Here is a 16,916-nt window from a genome sequence, read left to right as displayed (position 1 = left end):
GCAGAAAAAGGTGGTTTTACACCAGTTACAGCTGAGAGATGAAGGATGCCAGTGCAAGCTGTAAGGATTCCTGCCAATTTAAGGAGTGGGAAGATACTGGTGTGAAAAGACCCAGGAATGAGGTGACAATTTCTTATATTAACAGTGAGGTTTCCAAGTTCAGGACTGAAGTATTTATTGATTTTGCATCTACTTCACATAGTTTTGAACTAAACTTTGCAAAGTTTCCACAGAGAACACAGAGGAAATAAAGAGAGCAAAAAGTGATGGTGAATACTTAAAAGGTGTTAGAAGCAGCATGATTTTACTTCCTCCTCCTCTGCCGAGGAGAATAGTAAGATAAGGACTAGAATGTATAGGAAATCTGGTGAAGAGAAAAAAAGGTGTCTTACATTGTATGTGAAGAGAAAAAAATGAGGTTCAATGGTAAGGAGGTAGCACTTCTGTATATTCTCTTGCACAGTATTTCAGAGTAAAATAACTAAGTATTACTTCAAATGGCAATTGCAGTTCCAAAGATTAAAACAATTTGTTTTGAAGCACAAAGGTGAAACCAAGAAACCTCTTCAATGAAAGGGTTACAACTGGATTTTCCAAATCATCCTGCATTGCCCTAACTTTCCTACCAAAGATTTCAAAAAGAGCAGACACAGTCACCAGAAGTGCTCTTGATAATTCCTGTGTTATCGCTACTCTACTGACAAGCCACCAGAGTCTGCATACTTGAAAAAGAATGCTTTGCACTAATGTAGGCAAATTCCAGTATTTTGACAGCATTTTTTGCCTGGAGCACAAAAGTTTGGTTGTCCTGAAGAAATTCCAGAAACTTTAATAAATATTTTTTGTTATTTGTCAACAAATTCTAAAGATTATTGGAGAAATCAAATATCAAACTATTGTTAAAACCATCACTGCAAAAAGTTTACGATTAAAATAAACAAAAAATTTGCTTCCCTCAGCCTAGCTTTCTTTCATAGGAGGCATATTGTTAGTATATTTTCAAAGAAGTTCTGTACTTCTATTTCTGGCCCTCTCACTTCAACATTTTAAAAAGAGAATACGCTTTAAACTGCTAACAGTTCTATTTCCCTTTATTAGATATTTATTTCTTTAGGCAAGGATTATCTTTTGATCCTGCATTTTACCCCAATTATCACTGAGATAATTGAGGTAATGAAGCCATGTCCTGAGATGAGGGTCCAAGGTACTATAATAAATATAAACAACAGCAAACCACCAGGGTGAAATTATCTAATAGGTAGGGAACAAGAAGGAAAAAAATTGTTTGAAAACAAAGCAGGTTGCTCCATTATGATTCCTGTGGAAGGAATGGTGAAAATTTGCTAGTTACAAAACAAAAGATGTTTTACTGTCCTCTACTTGTGAGTAACACAAACTTCAGTAAGATACAACTCTCACCTTCTGCATCCAGCATTTTAGGTATATCCAAATGCTTTTCAGCAATTTCCATGGCAAGGTTGATATTTCCTATGGGGTCATCCTGTATCAAAGAAGAAAATACAATGAGTCAAAGACAGTATTTCCTTAAAGCAAGACTACAGTATGTACACTAAAACTTACTCTGTTTTCCAAACTGGGAATTGGAGTCACAAGTATTGTTCTTCAAAAAGCTGAGTCTAGGTGAACTTTTGGTTTATTTACTGCTATACTTTCAAAAGTAAACATTAATAACCTATTATGTACCACTAGGACTCTGATGCAAGCATATTCTGGAGGGGAACATAAATAACATGTGCAGTGTACACTCACAGTTCTGAGCTAATTCTGAATGAAGTACAGCAGTAATACATATAGTCAAGGCCACTGGTCAAGTAAGCTGTGTTAGACCGTTCATCACAAAGTAGTCCTGCATGTTTTATAGCTACTGTATCTTATATTACAGTGATACGAATTCTACTGAGTTTTCAGTTGGTCAGGTGCATGCATGAGAGAAAGCAAGCACAGACAGAACAACTCTCCAGAAGGAGCATAATTTCTCAGTTTTGGCTTGGACAGACAAATCCATAATGCCTCTACAAATGGAATTTTAGACCTGTAGAAATTCAAGACCTTCCTCTGGGTTTGAGATTTTGCTTTTGGTTTTTTGAAGGAAAGAGAAAGGAAACAGTGAGCACAGTTCAGATAAACAGCACACATTTCATGTCTTACACTACAGACAAAGGAGGACAGTGACAGAGTAGGGCTTGTCTTAAGGCAGCCTTCCCGTATCAGGTTGGAGAGTAAACACCCTATGTGAAGTGGCAGTCCATGCCATTAATGCTTTCACTATTTTCATATATGCTGTACAATGCCAATGTCTACAGAGAGAGGCTAGGAAAATAAGACACAGAAGAGCAAAGTTAGAGATGTTGCAGGGCTCTGAAAAAATGTTAACTGGTTTTCTATAGGGAATTTCCAGGGCTTCCATTTGAATACAAGTATTTCCTATAAAAGGATCTAGTCTCAAGCATGTTTGTTTTGTTACTTTGAAATAAACTTAGTAAGATTATTTACTATGGAATCACAGCAATTGTTTAAGTTTCACAGAAGTCTGTTCCTCATGTACATACATATGTCAGGTATCATATAAACATATGATACTTGTTAGCCTTTCCTTTTAACGTTGCATGTTCAATAAAATATGTCATGAAGAACAGTTTACATTTTGAAACCTAACAATCTGGGTATAATAGACTACAAAGTCTCTAATTATAAGTAAGTTCTTACTCTATCATCATTTAGCAGTTTTGTGCATCACTGTAAGAGAAACTTAAAATGTGGGGAATATTTAAAACCCATGAACTTATTTTTGCTATTACACAAGACACCATATGTAATAAAACATTTGTATGCACATAACTGTATATGCAAAAACTCTTACTGAAATTAAATGGGACAAAAATACACTACATCTAAGTAAGACCTATTGACTAGGTTAAAACACTTTGTTTATGGATGAGTGATGAGCACCTCCTATTTGTGTGCTTGGTACTAAGTCCATGAGTAAATAGTGCTCTACTGGTAAAGGATTTGTTTAAAATCACAGAAAGTTCTGAATAAATGGAGATTCCCATCATCCATCCTTTTAAACAAAACTACAAGCCACAGTAACTAAAAATCTCTGCTACAGCTAAAGAAATACCTCATCTAATTTGTCATAGTCAAGAAGATCAGCCCTGTGTCTATGGATAAGGGCGTTGAAAGCAAGGCCATCTTTCCAGCTACAAGTTCACACAAAACACATTGGTGAGAAAAGGAAAGGACAGCATGCAGGAGATAAGTAACCAAGAAACAAGACACCAAGACAGCTGTTAATGTAACCAAAACAAGCAGTCAATCAAACACAGCCAGGTCAGAAAAGCAAGATCTATATTAGGATTTTTCTGCATGTGCTTTACGTGCTACAGCTCAGCCTCAGTTTGAAACCCGACCTGTTCTTATTTTGGAAACCTCTAAGAGGGAAGTAGTAATGCTGAAGCAGATCTGCTTATGTTCTATTCCCTTTTCTCAGTACTCTCATACAGGATAGTTGTACTGTGAAGTTCTTTACTACGGTGTACCACTTTTCAAAGCACAAACTCAAACTCAATCAAACTAACTATTGTTTGTGCCATGCGTAAGCACATGTATGCAGACAGGTAGCTTAGTCATTCCAAGAGTATGTTTATCTGTATGAAAGGTTGTATATAGCATCAGAGAGCAAGCTAGTGTTGATGGTTAATATTTTGCCCTTTGGTTCAGATCTGCAGTTGTCTTAACAACTGCCTAAATTAAAATCTTGTGTGTTCGGGAGTTAGTTCATTTCATTTTCATCACTGCACACCTTGGAGACCCCAGCATAAAGCTGACATATATATATAAAGCAAACTAAGTTTTAGATGTTTCATTTCATTCATTTATCTTTTTCCTCATCAAAGGCTTTCTAATAACAGCTGATCCCTAGTAAAATCAATATGTAATGGGAGTACATGGAATCAAAAATATAGTCTATGATTTCCATTCTCTCTCGTCAATAAGAAGTTATGCTCAACAAATTAAACCCATGATTAAGTTTTCTGATTTACTGATGTTTATGTGAGACCTCAAGATGCATTCATTCCAGAGAGCAGAAAATTGTATGTATGAATTGAGAGCTAACATGAAAAGACAACATTCCGCTTTCTTTTTAGGTTCTATTCTTCAGTAATGGTACTCAGAAATTCTCACATTACTAGCTCCTCATTCCTCCCCCGCAAGCCAAAGTGATGGGTATCTTTTAGAAAGCATGCATTTTGCCAAGAGCAGCACACTGTAATAAAATAGTTTTGTAATCCCCATGAGGTACTACCTAAGTAGTGTCGGGGGTTTTGTGCATCACTACCTAAGGGTGTCGGTTTTGTTTCCACTTGTCTGAAAGTACAAGTATAATCTAATTGCTGAAATTGGTGAACGCTTTCCATGTAAGACTAGTAACTTATTGTGTACTCCTGACTACCAAGGTGTTTGTTCTAAGGAATTTTAGGATTAATCTTCATCTCATTGCTCTGCAATCTACAGTCATTTACACCAGATACAGAACAGGATAGACTGTACAATACTATCAGTGGTGAATGGAGAATTCCAATGTATTTGATTTAACATCCATATTGGGCAGCGTAAAAGACTTCATCAACTGCCTGGCAGCTGAGGACCAGATTATTTGCAATTAAATGCTGAAGTCATTGTAATGGAAAGGAAAGGACACAGGACAGTCACGAGGTCCTTTCCTTCATGTCTCTGCTTTTTTGGAGGGAGCTTAGAAAGCCAGTCAGAATTAGTATGCACTCCTCAGCTTGTCTTGTAGCAAACATGCTAAGCAAACCAGAAGTGAGCCAAATCACTGCAGGACAGCATGCTGTACCACCCAGACTGATGACCTTATTTAGCTTGGAGTAGTCAATAAGATCAGGTCGGTGTCTGTGGATAAGTGCACATAATCCAAGGCCATCTTTCCAGCTTTACAACAAAAAATAGAATGGAAAAAAGATTAGTTAATAAAGGCATGGCATTTTACAGTTTGATTTTTTCAAGGCCTAAATCAAGCAGGAACTCTTATGTCAAATCTTGACGCATTCTGTCAATTCTCATCCCTTTGAGGTTTTCTGTTACTCTGCTCCTTTTCCTGTAGTACATATGTTACTCTATAGTACATACACACCTAAGGACTCCATAATACTTTCTAGGCAGTGTTCATGATGTACAACATCATGATTTCAATTGCTTAATTTGTGCAGTGTTCCAGGATAGCTCGGAGTACACATTCATCGATGAAGGTGCATAATCTCCTGTTACACCTACACCATGTTCGTGAAAAAATAAAAGGAGAGCAAACCTGCGATTACTTGAATTTCCTGAAGTGATTGGCTTTTTCCATGTCAGTTATTTCAGACAATTTTAATAGCACAACCACGTTGTGCTCATAGAAGTAAGAAGTCATATATCAGCTTAGTTTATTTAAAACACATATGATAGCTTCGATCTGAGCTCTTATACTTCAACATGACTTTAGGACCACTACCTTTTGAGGCAAGAATAGACAATGAATGGAGCTACAAATAACATCTATTTGGAAAGATTACAAGAGGTTCCTTTCAGCCAAAAGCAATTATTCTGAAAGATACTTTATATAAACACTTCATGCAATCACTGGGACTGTGAGTTTGAGGTCTTATCCTGTGCAGTAATTGTGTGATACTAAACATGTTAAGACTGTTAGAATCCCTGTCATGGAGATGTCTGGGTAGGTCCTTCAAATAATAGATCCATCTCCAGTAAAAATGTAATACAATTAAGTAGAATATGCATACAGTGTATAGTATAAAATCATCCAGAAGTTAAAACTGAATGAAAATGAGCACCAAACTAACAAAAAGCTTTTTTTCCAAAAGGTATAGACTGAAGCAGCCTGGAAAGCCCATTGTAAAGTAGTTCTGTAAGAGCTGATCAACCCAAACAATAATCAAGGTACTTCCACTCAAGATGTCTTCCCCATACCAGGTATCAGACCAGCATATGTATGAATACACACTAAGATTCTCATACTGTAACTTACAGCATACCCTGCATCCATATAAATCTCTATTGAAATATACCTCAATACGTTCAAGGAAAATAACACATAATAAATTTCAAATCTCTTAAAAGCAATGCAGGGACTGTAAATCAAACAAATTCATTTTATCTGTGGATGCATGTGTGAACTGTATCTTCTCTATCACTACATGTGCTTTAGGTGCTGCACATTATAAATTAATTCAAAACACCAAAACACTGTAATACAGAGCTCTTGTTGTAAGTACTATAAGGGTTCCAGGGAAGGCAAGATTATGTGGTTAAACAGTGCAAATGGCAAGTCATGTAGTTTAATGAGGTGGGTCACCGGCAGAGCTACCGGAATTAGCCCAGTGAAATCTCAAAACCAGGCAGCCTGCGTATGGCCTGGAACTCTCTTTCTAGCCCTTAATGAAAACACAGAACCACAAGGCTGGAGCTTCATTAAATTTTCCAGCTTAGGTTGTGGTCCTGATTTGGAAAACAAATGTGATTAAAGTGCTACTGTTGTGTACTGAGTGCATTTTTGGCTCTTTATTTATAGTTACGTTACAAAATTATAAAGACCGATTCATCATAATGAGATATTTCCATACTCCACACATTAGTATTTTTGCCAAAAATAGTCTATAGCTACAGTGGCTTTCATGTGAAAGCAGTCATTTGCCAAGTCACTATGCTGCAGATATTCCCATATACCAAGGACCTCTAATAATGTAATATAGTCATTCTGTATGTAGTAGAGATTTTTTTTCTCTTAAATACTATATAAGCCATAGTAAATAATGTCAAAGACTAACCAAAAACAGACTTTGAAGATAAAGCATGAGAATTTGAAAATAATCTAGGGAATAGTGAAGAGTGAAATTCTCCTATTAAATATATACCTACACAACTGTTTGAAAAAAATTAACTATAATATTTTAGACGGCTTCTGCCCATTGAAATAATGAAAGTTTACCTAAGATGGAAGTTCTGAATGTTCACATTTCTGTAAGGAGCAGTTTTCCTTTGGCACCACAGCAGCAGCCCTTCTTTGGCAGAGGTCTCTGTAAAAGACACCAGGGAGTCAAAAAAAAAAGGAATCATATAACAAGTGCTCAAGTAATTAATTTCTTGTCATCTAAAATGTGGTCAGCCACCTGAAACTGCTTGGCACAAGCCAACATTTAATCCTAAAAGATAACTGATACAAATACACTAATGAGGGTCCATTAGGACCCAGAGGTCAGCTCAACTGGAACAACTCAGACTACAGTCTCAGCCTGCACAATAATTCTGGGATATTAGAAGTTTAAGAAATTATATGGGTTGGACAGCAGAATATATATTTGGAGAAAAATACGTAATACAAATATAATAGAACTAGACATAAAATACTTGTAGCCTCAGTTCATTTGCTTAGGGGAAGACATAAGCGCTGAACAAATACCTTCATTATCTGAACCCTAAGGGCATCTGAATGCATAAGTAAAGGACAGAAATAGACCATTAGGTCCACATTTAGTGTCCCACAAAGTATGGGCAGGACAGCATGCTGAGCTTGAATTGACTACTTTTGTTGCAGATTGAGATTAGGTTTCTAGAATTCTAGACTTTTCATAGCATAGACTTGATTTAAAGAATATTGTAACTACAACACACTTTTGGAGCCAGTTACCAAGGAAAGTTAAGAAAAAGAAAAATTCTAAAGTGGGGGAGGGTGTGAAGGTTTAGAAAGAAGAGGGATATAATCAGATAATATTTGCAAAGAATGTAAGAAATGGACAGTACTAAGAAAGTATGTTGGGAATAGGAAAACCATACAAGGTAAGCATAGTTTCAGGCCATGGAAGCCCAGAAACCCAGGCTTTGTATCTATCTTTGTAACTGAGAGACACACTCAGAACTTCTGCATTTAGAAAGCTGGCTCGAGGTCTCTGTCGGGATAAGGAGGGTAATTACTTTTTTCCTCCAGAAATCTATTTTGTCACCAGACAGGGAACTTTCAGTATCATTTTCTGTGAAAAAATAATTCATTTTTAAAACAGCCATCTCACTTATGCACAATTCATATAAAAATGTCTTGAAACAAATTTCCTAATTATTTAACATAGTTGCATTACTATTACCTTCCACTGAAATATCCTGAATAGCAAAGCGAAGGATGATAGTCCAGATCATACCCAGCGTCATTTTCACATTGCCATCAACAATTTCTAAGGTGAAAAAAGAGATAGTAGTAGTGTTTAGATTTTTTTTCCATTTTCTCTTATTTTAATCACATATTTCTATAAATAATACACTGCATCTAATAAATCTGTTATATATCAACCATAATTCTTTAACTACACAATGCTCATCTGGGTTCTATTTTCAACAAATTCAGGCTTGTGCTACTCTGGCAGTAGGACTGAAGATCACTGAAGTTATGGTCCCTTCACCCTTCCACACTGAAAGGCTTCTCTCCAGGTAGTTGTAACTGTCTCAAATCTTTACCTTTTAGGCTGACTTTTTAAAAGATCCTGAGGGAAAATATGTTCTTGAAGTTTGAACAACATCAGCTTTACTGTTTTCAAATACAAAGGAACTGAAAAAAAATACAGTCTTGCCCCACATTTTAAGAAACTACAGAACATTAACAGTAATATTTTTTAATAAAATGGTTATTGAAAATTCCCCTATGTTATTTAAACCTTTTTGAAAATTTTACCTACAGTGCCAGCACAGACTAGATATGAAGAACAGCTCAAGAGACACAGCACTATCTGAGACTAAGCTACATAGCTTCCTGCCAAGCAGCTCAGAAACATGGCCATGAGGTTGTAATGTCTTATGGCTCTGATGCCATGCACGTTTATGTATCTTTGATATTAAATGGGATTTTCTATCTCTGAAGTTTCAATCTGTTTCAGGACTGGTTGAGTCAACCTATAACACAGGGTTCTAGGAAGGTGCTTTCTCCAACCCTTCTCACATATACATGGGAGTCCCTTCCACAAGCTAAGTCAGAATTCAGTGCTCCTACATTGTAATATGAACAGTGATACCACTTAAATTTCTCAACACCAAAAAATGTACACTCGGACCGCTTAAGCATGGTGAAAATTTTAAATCAACCTGAAAAGCATGGTGAGAGACTCCGGAAAACATAGTGAGACTATAAGAAGGGTCTAGTACTGGCAGGGGAGGCGGTGGAACAGCGAAAAAGAGGGAACTACGGGCTGCCTTCCCAGTCACCTCACACCAAAAGAGCAGTGGAGCAGGAAAGCACCAGCTGCTCTCCTACTTGAAAGTCACCTCCAGCCTTCCTTGAACAGTGGAGCAGCTGTGACTGCCTGGGGGCCCACTGGTGTTCCAGGGAAGGAGCAGGAGGAACTTGCAGCAGGAGGAATTTCCTCAATTTAACATCAAATGCCAATAGAGGTGCCAGCAGAAAACGCAGACACTCTGCTACTTAAAAGTTGTCTGAATCCAGGGGCAACTTTTAAAGAACAAAGCAGCTGCTACCTCCAAGACTTAAGATACATGTCAAATTGCAGTAGTATGTGACACAAACTGTCATTAGAACCTATGGAATTAACAAACGTGGTAGGAGATATACCACCCATCACTAGTCTATACTTACTTTGCTAGTGTGATAATCCACCTTGATATATGAATGGTTATTTTTCCGCTTCCCCCTTTGGGTTCTACACTAATTTACCAGAATTCTTACCTCACTTTGCCTGCCTTCCATGCATTATTACTATCCTATTTCTCCTGAAGGTCCTCAAGTCTCTTCAAATCTCAAAACTAAACTCTCCCAGCCAAAAAAGTCTAAACGGCAATCAGAGCATGTAGCTACTTCTCTCTCCTCCTGCCTTCTTGGTCAAGTATTTAATTGTATTTTTATGAGATGTCTGATATGTATATACAGTAAAAAATAATTTCTTCAAATGTAAAATAAACGAGTTAAATACTCAGGAGGCACTGCTGATTGTCAAGCAATCAATTCATGGATTCGCCTAATCACTACATTGTTGTTTTGATTTACATATCCATATGTACACACAAACAGAATGAAAGAGCAAGAGAGGGACTTTTCTATGTTGTACCTCAAGGAGACTTTTCAAGCAATTTGCCACATTTGGTTTCTTATTATCTACAGCTAGCATAACACACAAAAAAGACATGTATAAAAGACAGGGGAAAATATCTAAACAGAAGGAAAACAAAGTTGCTAAATGTTGAAAAGTATCAGTGATGAAAAAATACCGATTCATTCCTATCATTTTCCTCTACATGTCAATAAAAAGACTTCAATATTTTCTTCACACTGTCTGTTTGTGCTGGGAAGAATACAGTTCCTACACCTCACATACACAACGCTACAGCTTTCTGGGGAAAAAAGGTCTTGCTGACCTATGAAGACAGGAAAGGAGAGAAGGGAAAGGGAAGGGGAAACAATAAAAGCTACCTGGGGAGAAAGCTAAGCAAAGCAGTGTGGCAAGTTCTCAAAGGCTTTAGTGTCATTTTTTAATTCTGCTTTGGGTTTATTTATTTTTATTCTAACCTTCTTGTAGCTGATTCACAGATCATTTGATCTTTAGTATTTCTCCCCACTCCCCAGAAAAGCAATACAGAAGTGTTTCCTATTAACAAGATACTTATCTTTTGTGTTTCTCCATATCACAGTTCTTTTTTCTTTTTTTTAGATGCAAGTACCTTACAAATGGAGTTATTGCACTTTTTAAAGTTTAAGGGAAAACTTCTAACTCCTGGACTGTGCGTGGCTCGTAAGGACTACTTTCACAGCTTTTGCTTTAGCTTCTTGACTCTCTAGTCTCATTTCATCATCAGTGGAGGGAAAGACTCTTCCACAAGGCAGATCAGAGTAGCTAAATTAGACTTCTGCTCGACATCACCAGTTAAAGGTGATCACTTGCCTCCACTACACAGACAGTCCAAGGAAGTCAGCCTCAGAACAGTAATAATGCCTTTAAAGAATATCCCTGGCTCCTTAAAAATACTAAATTGAATTTTGTACTAGTGTCCCACAGCAATCACACTTTAATCTTTGTTTTGAGGCCCCATTTTAAATGCCAGTTGGTCCCCTTGGGCCTATATGCTCTTCACCCCTCAGCATGTCAGATAATAAAACATGATCCTCAGCAGATTTAGATGCAAAACTTTCATGCTTTGGAAATTAAAAAGTATTGCAAGCATCCATGTAACTCAGAGAATGCCAAAGCAGATGGATGCAGACAAGCCCTTATACCACATGCTTACACATAGAGGCAGTGAGCTAAGGGGTTACGGACTTTGATAACACTACAAGCTTAAGGAGCCTGTGCTCTGCCTTCTTGCTGGCATTCATTTCATCTTCATCCTAAAATGACTGCTCAGTCAACAATGCTGAAAAATGCAACAAAAGACAAAAAAGAGGTGAAGCATGGTTTAAAACCAGATCAGATTGCTGGTCCAGCCTCCAGCATAGCTAAAGAAACAGTTGTCAGCCTAAGTGATAGGGTTGGGCTGCGCAGTGTGGGAGCAAGTATGCAGGACAAGGGGGCACAGGGACTCTTTAAACACATGCTGGTGCCAGAGGTCCCACACTGTGAAACTATACCCAGTCAGATGTGATACTGCATTGCTGCATCAGCACGGCACTGTGCCTTAGATAATAAATTTAGTAGAGGGGACATGGTAAACTTCACAGAGCACTAAGCACACATCTGGGCCAGAGCTGGCTTTGTGTTCAGCCTGTTTAGAGTAGGAGTGGAAGGCACACGAATCTATCTGCTCCTGCCCACATGGATATAATCTAATGTGTGTTAGTAGCCATACTTGACATAGTGCAATGTCTTACAATGACAGGTTCCTCTCTGCAGCTAAGCTGTGACAGTTGCAGTGGATTCTTCTCCTGTGCTTCCAGCCAAGAATTTAGCACGTGGCTTCTAATGCTAATGAATGAATTTTTGCTTCTAATCCCTTCATTTTACAGATCAAAAATTCCAGAAACAGGCAATAAAAGCCTGCAGCACAGATGAGAACATCACCTTAATCTCCTGGCTTACTAAGTACAGCCTGCTGTCACATGCAGGAAGAAATATTGAGTGCATGGACAGACATCACCTTACAGCAACTAGTTAAGAAACTGGAAGAAGTTACTGCCTCATGTTCCTGCCCCAGTCCCAGAGGGAATTACCTATTACGACAGAGTATCTAAATTCATGCCACCTGCTGCCAAGAAGAACAGCAGGGTTAGTTTAAGTGGGTTTAACGGCTGATATGAGCTATCCCAGGTGCTTTGCCTTCAGGTGATACAGAAAGTGCTCAAGCACTGAGCACCATGGCAGAAATGAGCTGCAATAAGTAGGGCAAAATGAGGGAGATGGGAGTGCAGAGGGCTGGCCTGCTCCTTTCAGAAGCAGATATGACTGATGTGTCTTGGTTTAAATACTCCAGCCTTGCTTGAAGGACCTAGGTGTGAGAACAGTATAAAACATTGTGCAACCTGTGATCAGAGACAACCACTCTGTCCCACAACCGCTCTTCTTGATATACTCGTTTTCAGCCATGAAGCCTGAGAGTCCCAGCATGATATGAAACTACCATTGATTTGCTCCACATTCTATACTCTCAGTATTTCTGCACCAGCTATCTTAATTTTCATTTCCACATATAAATTGTCTCTTCAGTACCCTCTGCTGTCTGTTCAATGCCATGTCGCTCTCAAAACAACCTTAATAGCAGAGGTTTAGCTGTAGTGGCATATTTTTCCATTCCACTTCATTTAATTAAGCAAAAGGCTCAGCTGCTCCTGACTGCCTGTACAACTTACGGAGGAAGGCAGCCACCTCTGAAATGCAGTAGAGATCTTCTGACATCTGAAATACCTTTGGGAATTGCCTGTTTCTCCCCGCTGATGACATATTCCCAAAAAAAAGGTCTCTGTTATGTGCCTGAAGATAGATGGTATGGATTTGGCCTCAGATGGCCCACCCAGTTCAGACTCAAATGAGTAAAAGGTGAGTTCAAACAACTGCTCTGCTCAAAGAACATGCATTTCTTGGGATTTTGGAGTTCTAGATCTAGAAACTGAACACATCTGGAGAACGATACTTGACGAACAAAATGGGCTAGGTCAAACCACTGAGGAATCAATGAATGCTGATAGATCTCTCCACTACTTCTTCAGATGCTCCTGTCCCACCTAATGAATCTTCCTGCTTCAGCCACAGTTACACTAAGCTCCCTGAGATCAAGGTTTGGAAGCCAGAATAAGGACTGTATTCTTATATGTAAGCCTGGAGAAACCAGAAAACTAGAAGAAAAGGCTCATAAATCAATGTTAAAAGGCCTAGAGATATGAAGCTATACAAATATCTCCATGGAGCAGCTAGTTCTAGGCAGACCTTTTTAACCCTAATTAAACAATGAATTGACTCTTATAGGAGGCATAGGTTCACCTGCAGTGAGAGCCTGACTTCTTTTCCTTAGCGTTTACATCTATCAGCATTTAGCTAGCCAACTGCATGTTTGTATTTAACTACCTGAACATCAGAATAATAACAAAATAATAACCTTAGTAAATAACATCCCACCCCCCTTTCTTCATTTGTTCAGTCTCTCCTGAGCTGCCATAATTTCTTTTGATCACTCTCTTATCTCTACATGTGAATTTTAGAAACACAGCTGCCATCAATAGTCAGTCTCATAATAAAATGGGAGTAGGTCCGAGCCACCCGGTAGTGGCTTTGTCTTGTCTGAATAATACCTCCTAAAGATTAAAAAATGTTCCAGACTGGATACAGCACACCCTAGAATCCAGCCTGATTTCTAAAGGAGCTCCTTACTTTTAATAATGCATAGGAAAAACATAATGCTCTGAAAGAAGAAATCTTTATCTGAACACCCACTGAAACACAGACAATTCAATGTAACATTGAAGATAAACTAATCTTAGAGACCATTTATACCCCATCTCTCTCAAGGTGTCCACAAATTTCCACCTCTTGTCCTTTCGCAGATATAAGTCAGCAATCGATATTAATGGATTTTTGAGGCACCCATATATGGAGAATAGCCAACGTAATTTGGCCAAGTGTCTCTGTCAGATGTCTTTGCCATGTGAATGCCTAGGACCTAAGTAAGGTGCATTGTCAAGCTCTGTTACATACCTTCTGCACCAATTGACACAAGTTTCACTCCTTTGCTGGCAATATAATCCAGAGCTTTGTTGACATTAGCAATTTTATGGAAGCGCATCTTTCCTCTGTCTGGTTTCGGTAGTCTTTCCCCTGCAGAATAACAAATGTAATGTGTTTATTGTTACATACACCTGGCTACAGACATCCAAGCAATTAGAACTCGAGAGTGAATGTGCCCTCAACACTGTCTAAAAGTTAGCAGTTATTTTAACAAGTATTTTTCTGAAAGCGTGTCAAACAGCTTTGAACAAAACCCCAAGGAGAAAATTCAAACGTTGAAACATCTGACTTAGATCTTTCTTGATATAGTGGTAAAACCAGAGTAAAATTTTTATCTTTGCCCTAAACATCTGTGAGATAAGTGAGTGCTTCCTGCTACTCAACTTCTAGCTCATTGCTTCTGTCTGTGCTAGAGTACCTGAATATTAAGAAGGCAGGATGTGTTCACTGTTTTGAATAGTTAACAATTTTTGTTCTTTAAGAGTGTTTCAGTTAGCATGCTGTAAATACATAGCAAACTTCACTTTAGCCAACCTGAGATAACTTCCAAGAGGAGCATCAGTTTGAGGCCATTTCTGAAGTCCTCCTCAATGTTCTCAATCTGCGTGCCTGCTTTCCTGAGGTGGGAATTGCACCAGGCTGTAAACGTCTGTAACAGTAATTAAAAAAAAATACTTATCAACAAGGCATTTTCTAAAACAATTGCTAAGCCATGTGAGTAAATGCTGCATCTGAGATTTTCACTACTGCCGTATAAATTTGGATGTCCAACTCCCAATCATTTTTTACATGTTGCTGAGTTCAAAATTCTTATCCCAGATGTTCATGAAGATGCAAAGAATTGCTTGATTAGAAGCAATATTGTGATATAGATTCTGCTCATAAATGCATCCCAAAAAAAGATCCGCACATAAAGGCAAAAGTTTTCTAATAGTTATTACTACTCTTAACATTTTATGAGCACATAACTTTATGTTGGGACTTATCTGCTACGCATTCTTCCTGGAAAGAAAGATTGATATGGTATAAAGAAAGCTGTGTGACAGTAAAATGGAGGCAATAGCAAGCACAGAAGCAAAAACTTCTACTACTTGAACTCATGTCATGATAAACAGCTCTTATACAGATTATCTATGCCATGGGCAAATAACATGCATTTCTCACAGGCAGGAAGTTGTGAGAACACTCCTTAAATGAAGTAACTGAAGAGAGACTTCTCTTACTTACAACTACAGTGAGAAGCAGAATGCCTTTTGAAAACATGAACAGTTAGAATGGATTTTGAAAGCTTACAATAATTCCAATGCAGAAGTTTCACATTCAGACCTTGCAGATATGGGCTGCCTTACCAACTGTTTTCTTTTTTAACTGTATAATTTTCAGAGGATTGCTACAACTTGATGAAACACACAAATGCAGATACTTAAGTCTGCAGGGCAAATAGGTCACAAAAGCAACCATGCACATTTCTCTCCATGGAGAATAACCAAGTCTGCTTGGTTATTCTCAGAGAAAAGCAGAACTAACTACATTGATCTACACAGGTCATATACACTTTACCTTTTTGAATGAAATCAAAATATGGGCTAGTAGGAAATGTAGTTGTTAGAATTAGCCTGTTTCAAAATGCTCATTACTCCTCAACCTTCTGAAAAATTCTCCTTGCTTTTCAGTTAAGATACAGAAAACAAGTTTACTAGGTATTTCACCAGGTATTTAACTCTAGGCATATAACAAGGCCATACATTTTGGTAAGTTAGACTTCAGCTACTTAAAATTGTCAGATATATGGAATTCCCCTTCCTCTGCTATTTCAAATTACCACGATTTTAAATATTATTACCATGATTACCATGGTAATAATACTGCCTTATTATAATGCACAATATAATTTAAATATTGTTACCATTATTAAAAATATTTAATGTAAATAGTTTTAAAAAATAAAATATATCCTAAATCCCCATTGTCAATATGAAATTTCCTTTGGCCTTTTTTCTTGTCTGTTTTTTTAAACTGTTTAATTCCTGATCTCTCAGAATAAGAAAGCCAACTAGATGAAGACAAAAACTTTCCCTGAAACTGAATCTTGTAAATTTTAGACAGATTTCCTACCTTAGGAAGATAGGGATTGAATTTTCAAAAATGGCCTATTCTTAAAAATGCAACTTTCTGTTAAAGAATGACATTCTGATTGTCTTTGGGTTATACTCAGTTTATGCAAGGAATTTATGTGCAGCTTGCTGGGCTCTTTTCTCAGAGCTCCTGCAGTCACAAGGAACAGCTCGTTCTATCCACTTCTATCCAATTGAAAGGAAGAAGCAAGAAGTGCTATGGATATGGGGGAGCTGTGCAGTGAAATCCCTAATTCTCTATATTCAGAGAAAGAGAAGAACAAAAAACAGTACTGGAAGTGGATCTGGGCAGGGTTTCTGCTGACCTGCAGAGGATGAGTTGCAAGTAGAGGTATAAGAAAATCTTTCCATGTACAGATGAAGATAAGCATATCTGCAGCTGAAGCAGCTCTGCAAATGTATCTATTTTAATAAAGGGATATTAGCTTGAAAAGCAGTCACTCAGGAAGGTAAAACTTTCCTCATTTTAAGGTAACTAGCTTTACTGAGCTCACGGAAGACCTGAAACGAGTGTATTAAGCAACACAACAGAGATACT

At 37.8% G+C, this 16,916-nt stretch overlaps 1 protein-coding gene and 1 long non-coding RNA gene across 4 annotated transcripts in view; one reads left to right on the top strand and one right to left on the bottom strand.

Annotated features, from left to right (window-relative positions):
- Window positions 1–16,916, bottom strand: part of ACTN2 (actinin alpha 2) — a 68,747-nt gene that overhangs the window by 28,679 nt on the left and 23,152 nt on the right. For all 3 annotated transcript variants that reach the window (XM_030499867.1, XM_030499869.1, XM_030499868.1), the window contains exons 2-7: window positions 14,778–14,892; window positions 14,214–14,333; window positions 8,181–8,267; window positions 7,031–7,118; window positions 4,896–4,974; window positions 1,420–1,501 (exon numbers count right to left, since the gene is read on the bottom strand). In XM_030499867.1, the coding sequence (XP_030355727.1) occupies window positions 1,420–1,501; window positions 4,896–4,974; window positions 7,031–7,118; window positions 8,181–8,267; window positions 14,214–14,333; window positions 14,778–14,892 (571 nt within the window). The remainder of the gene's footprint in view (window positions 1–1,419; window positions 1,502–4,895; window positions 4,975–7,030; window positions 7,119–8,180; window positions 8,268–14,213; window positions 14,334–14,777; window positions 14,893–16,916) is intronic.
- On the top strand, window positions 8,438–8,953 carry LOC115613852. The gene is made up of 2 exons (XR_003993542.1): window positions 8,438–8,520; window positions 8,768–8,953. It is a non-coding gene; the product is annotated as an uncharacterized LOC115613852 (long non-coding RNA).

Source organism: Strigops habroptila, chromosome 10 (genome assembly GCF_004027225.2).
Source record: "Strigops habroptila isolate Jane chromosome 10, bStrHab1.2.pri, whole genome shotgun sequence".
Lineage (NCBI taxonomy): Eukaryota > Metazoa > Chordata > Aves > Psittaciformes > Psittacidae > Strigops > Strigops habroptila.
Note: the sequence above shows the minus strand (reverse complement) of the source record. Positions and strands in the feature narration are given on the sequence as shown.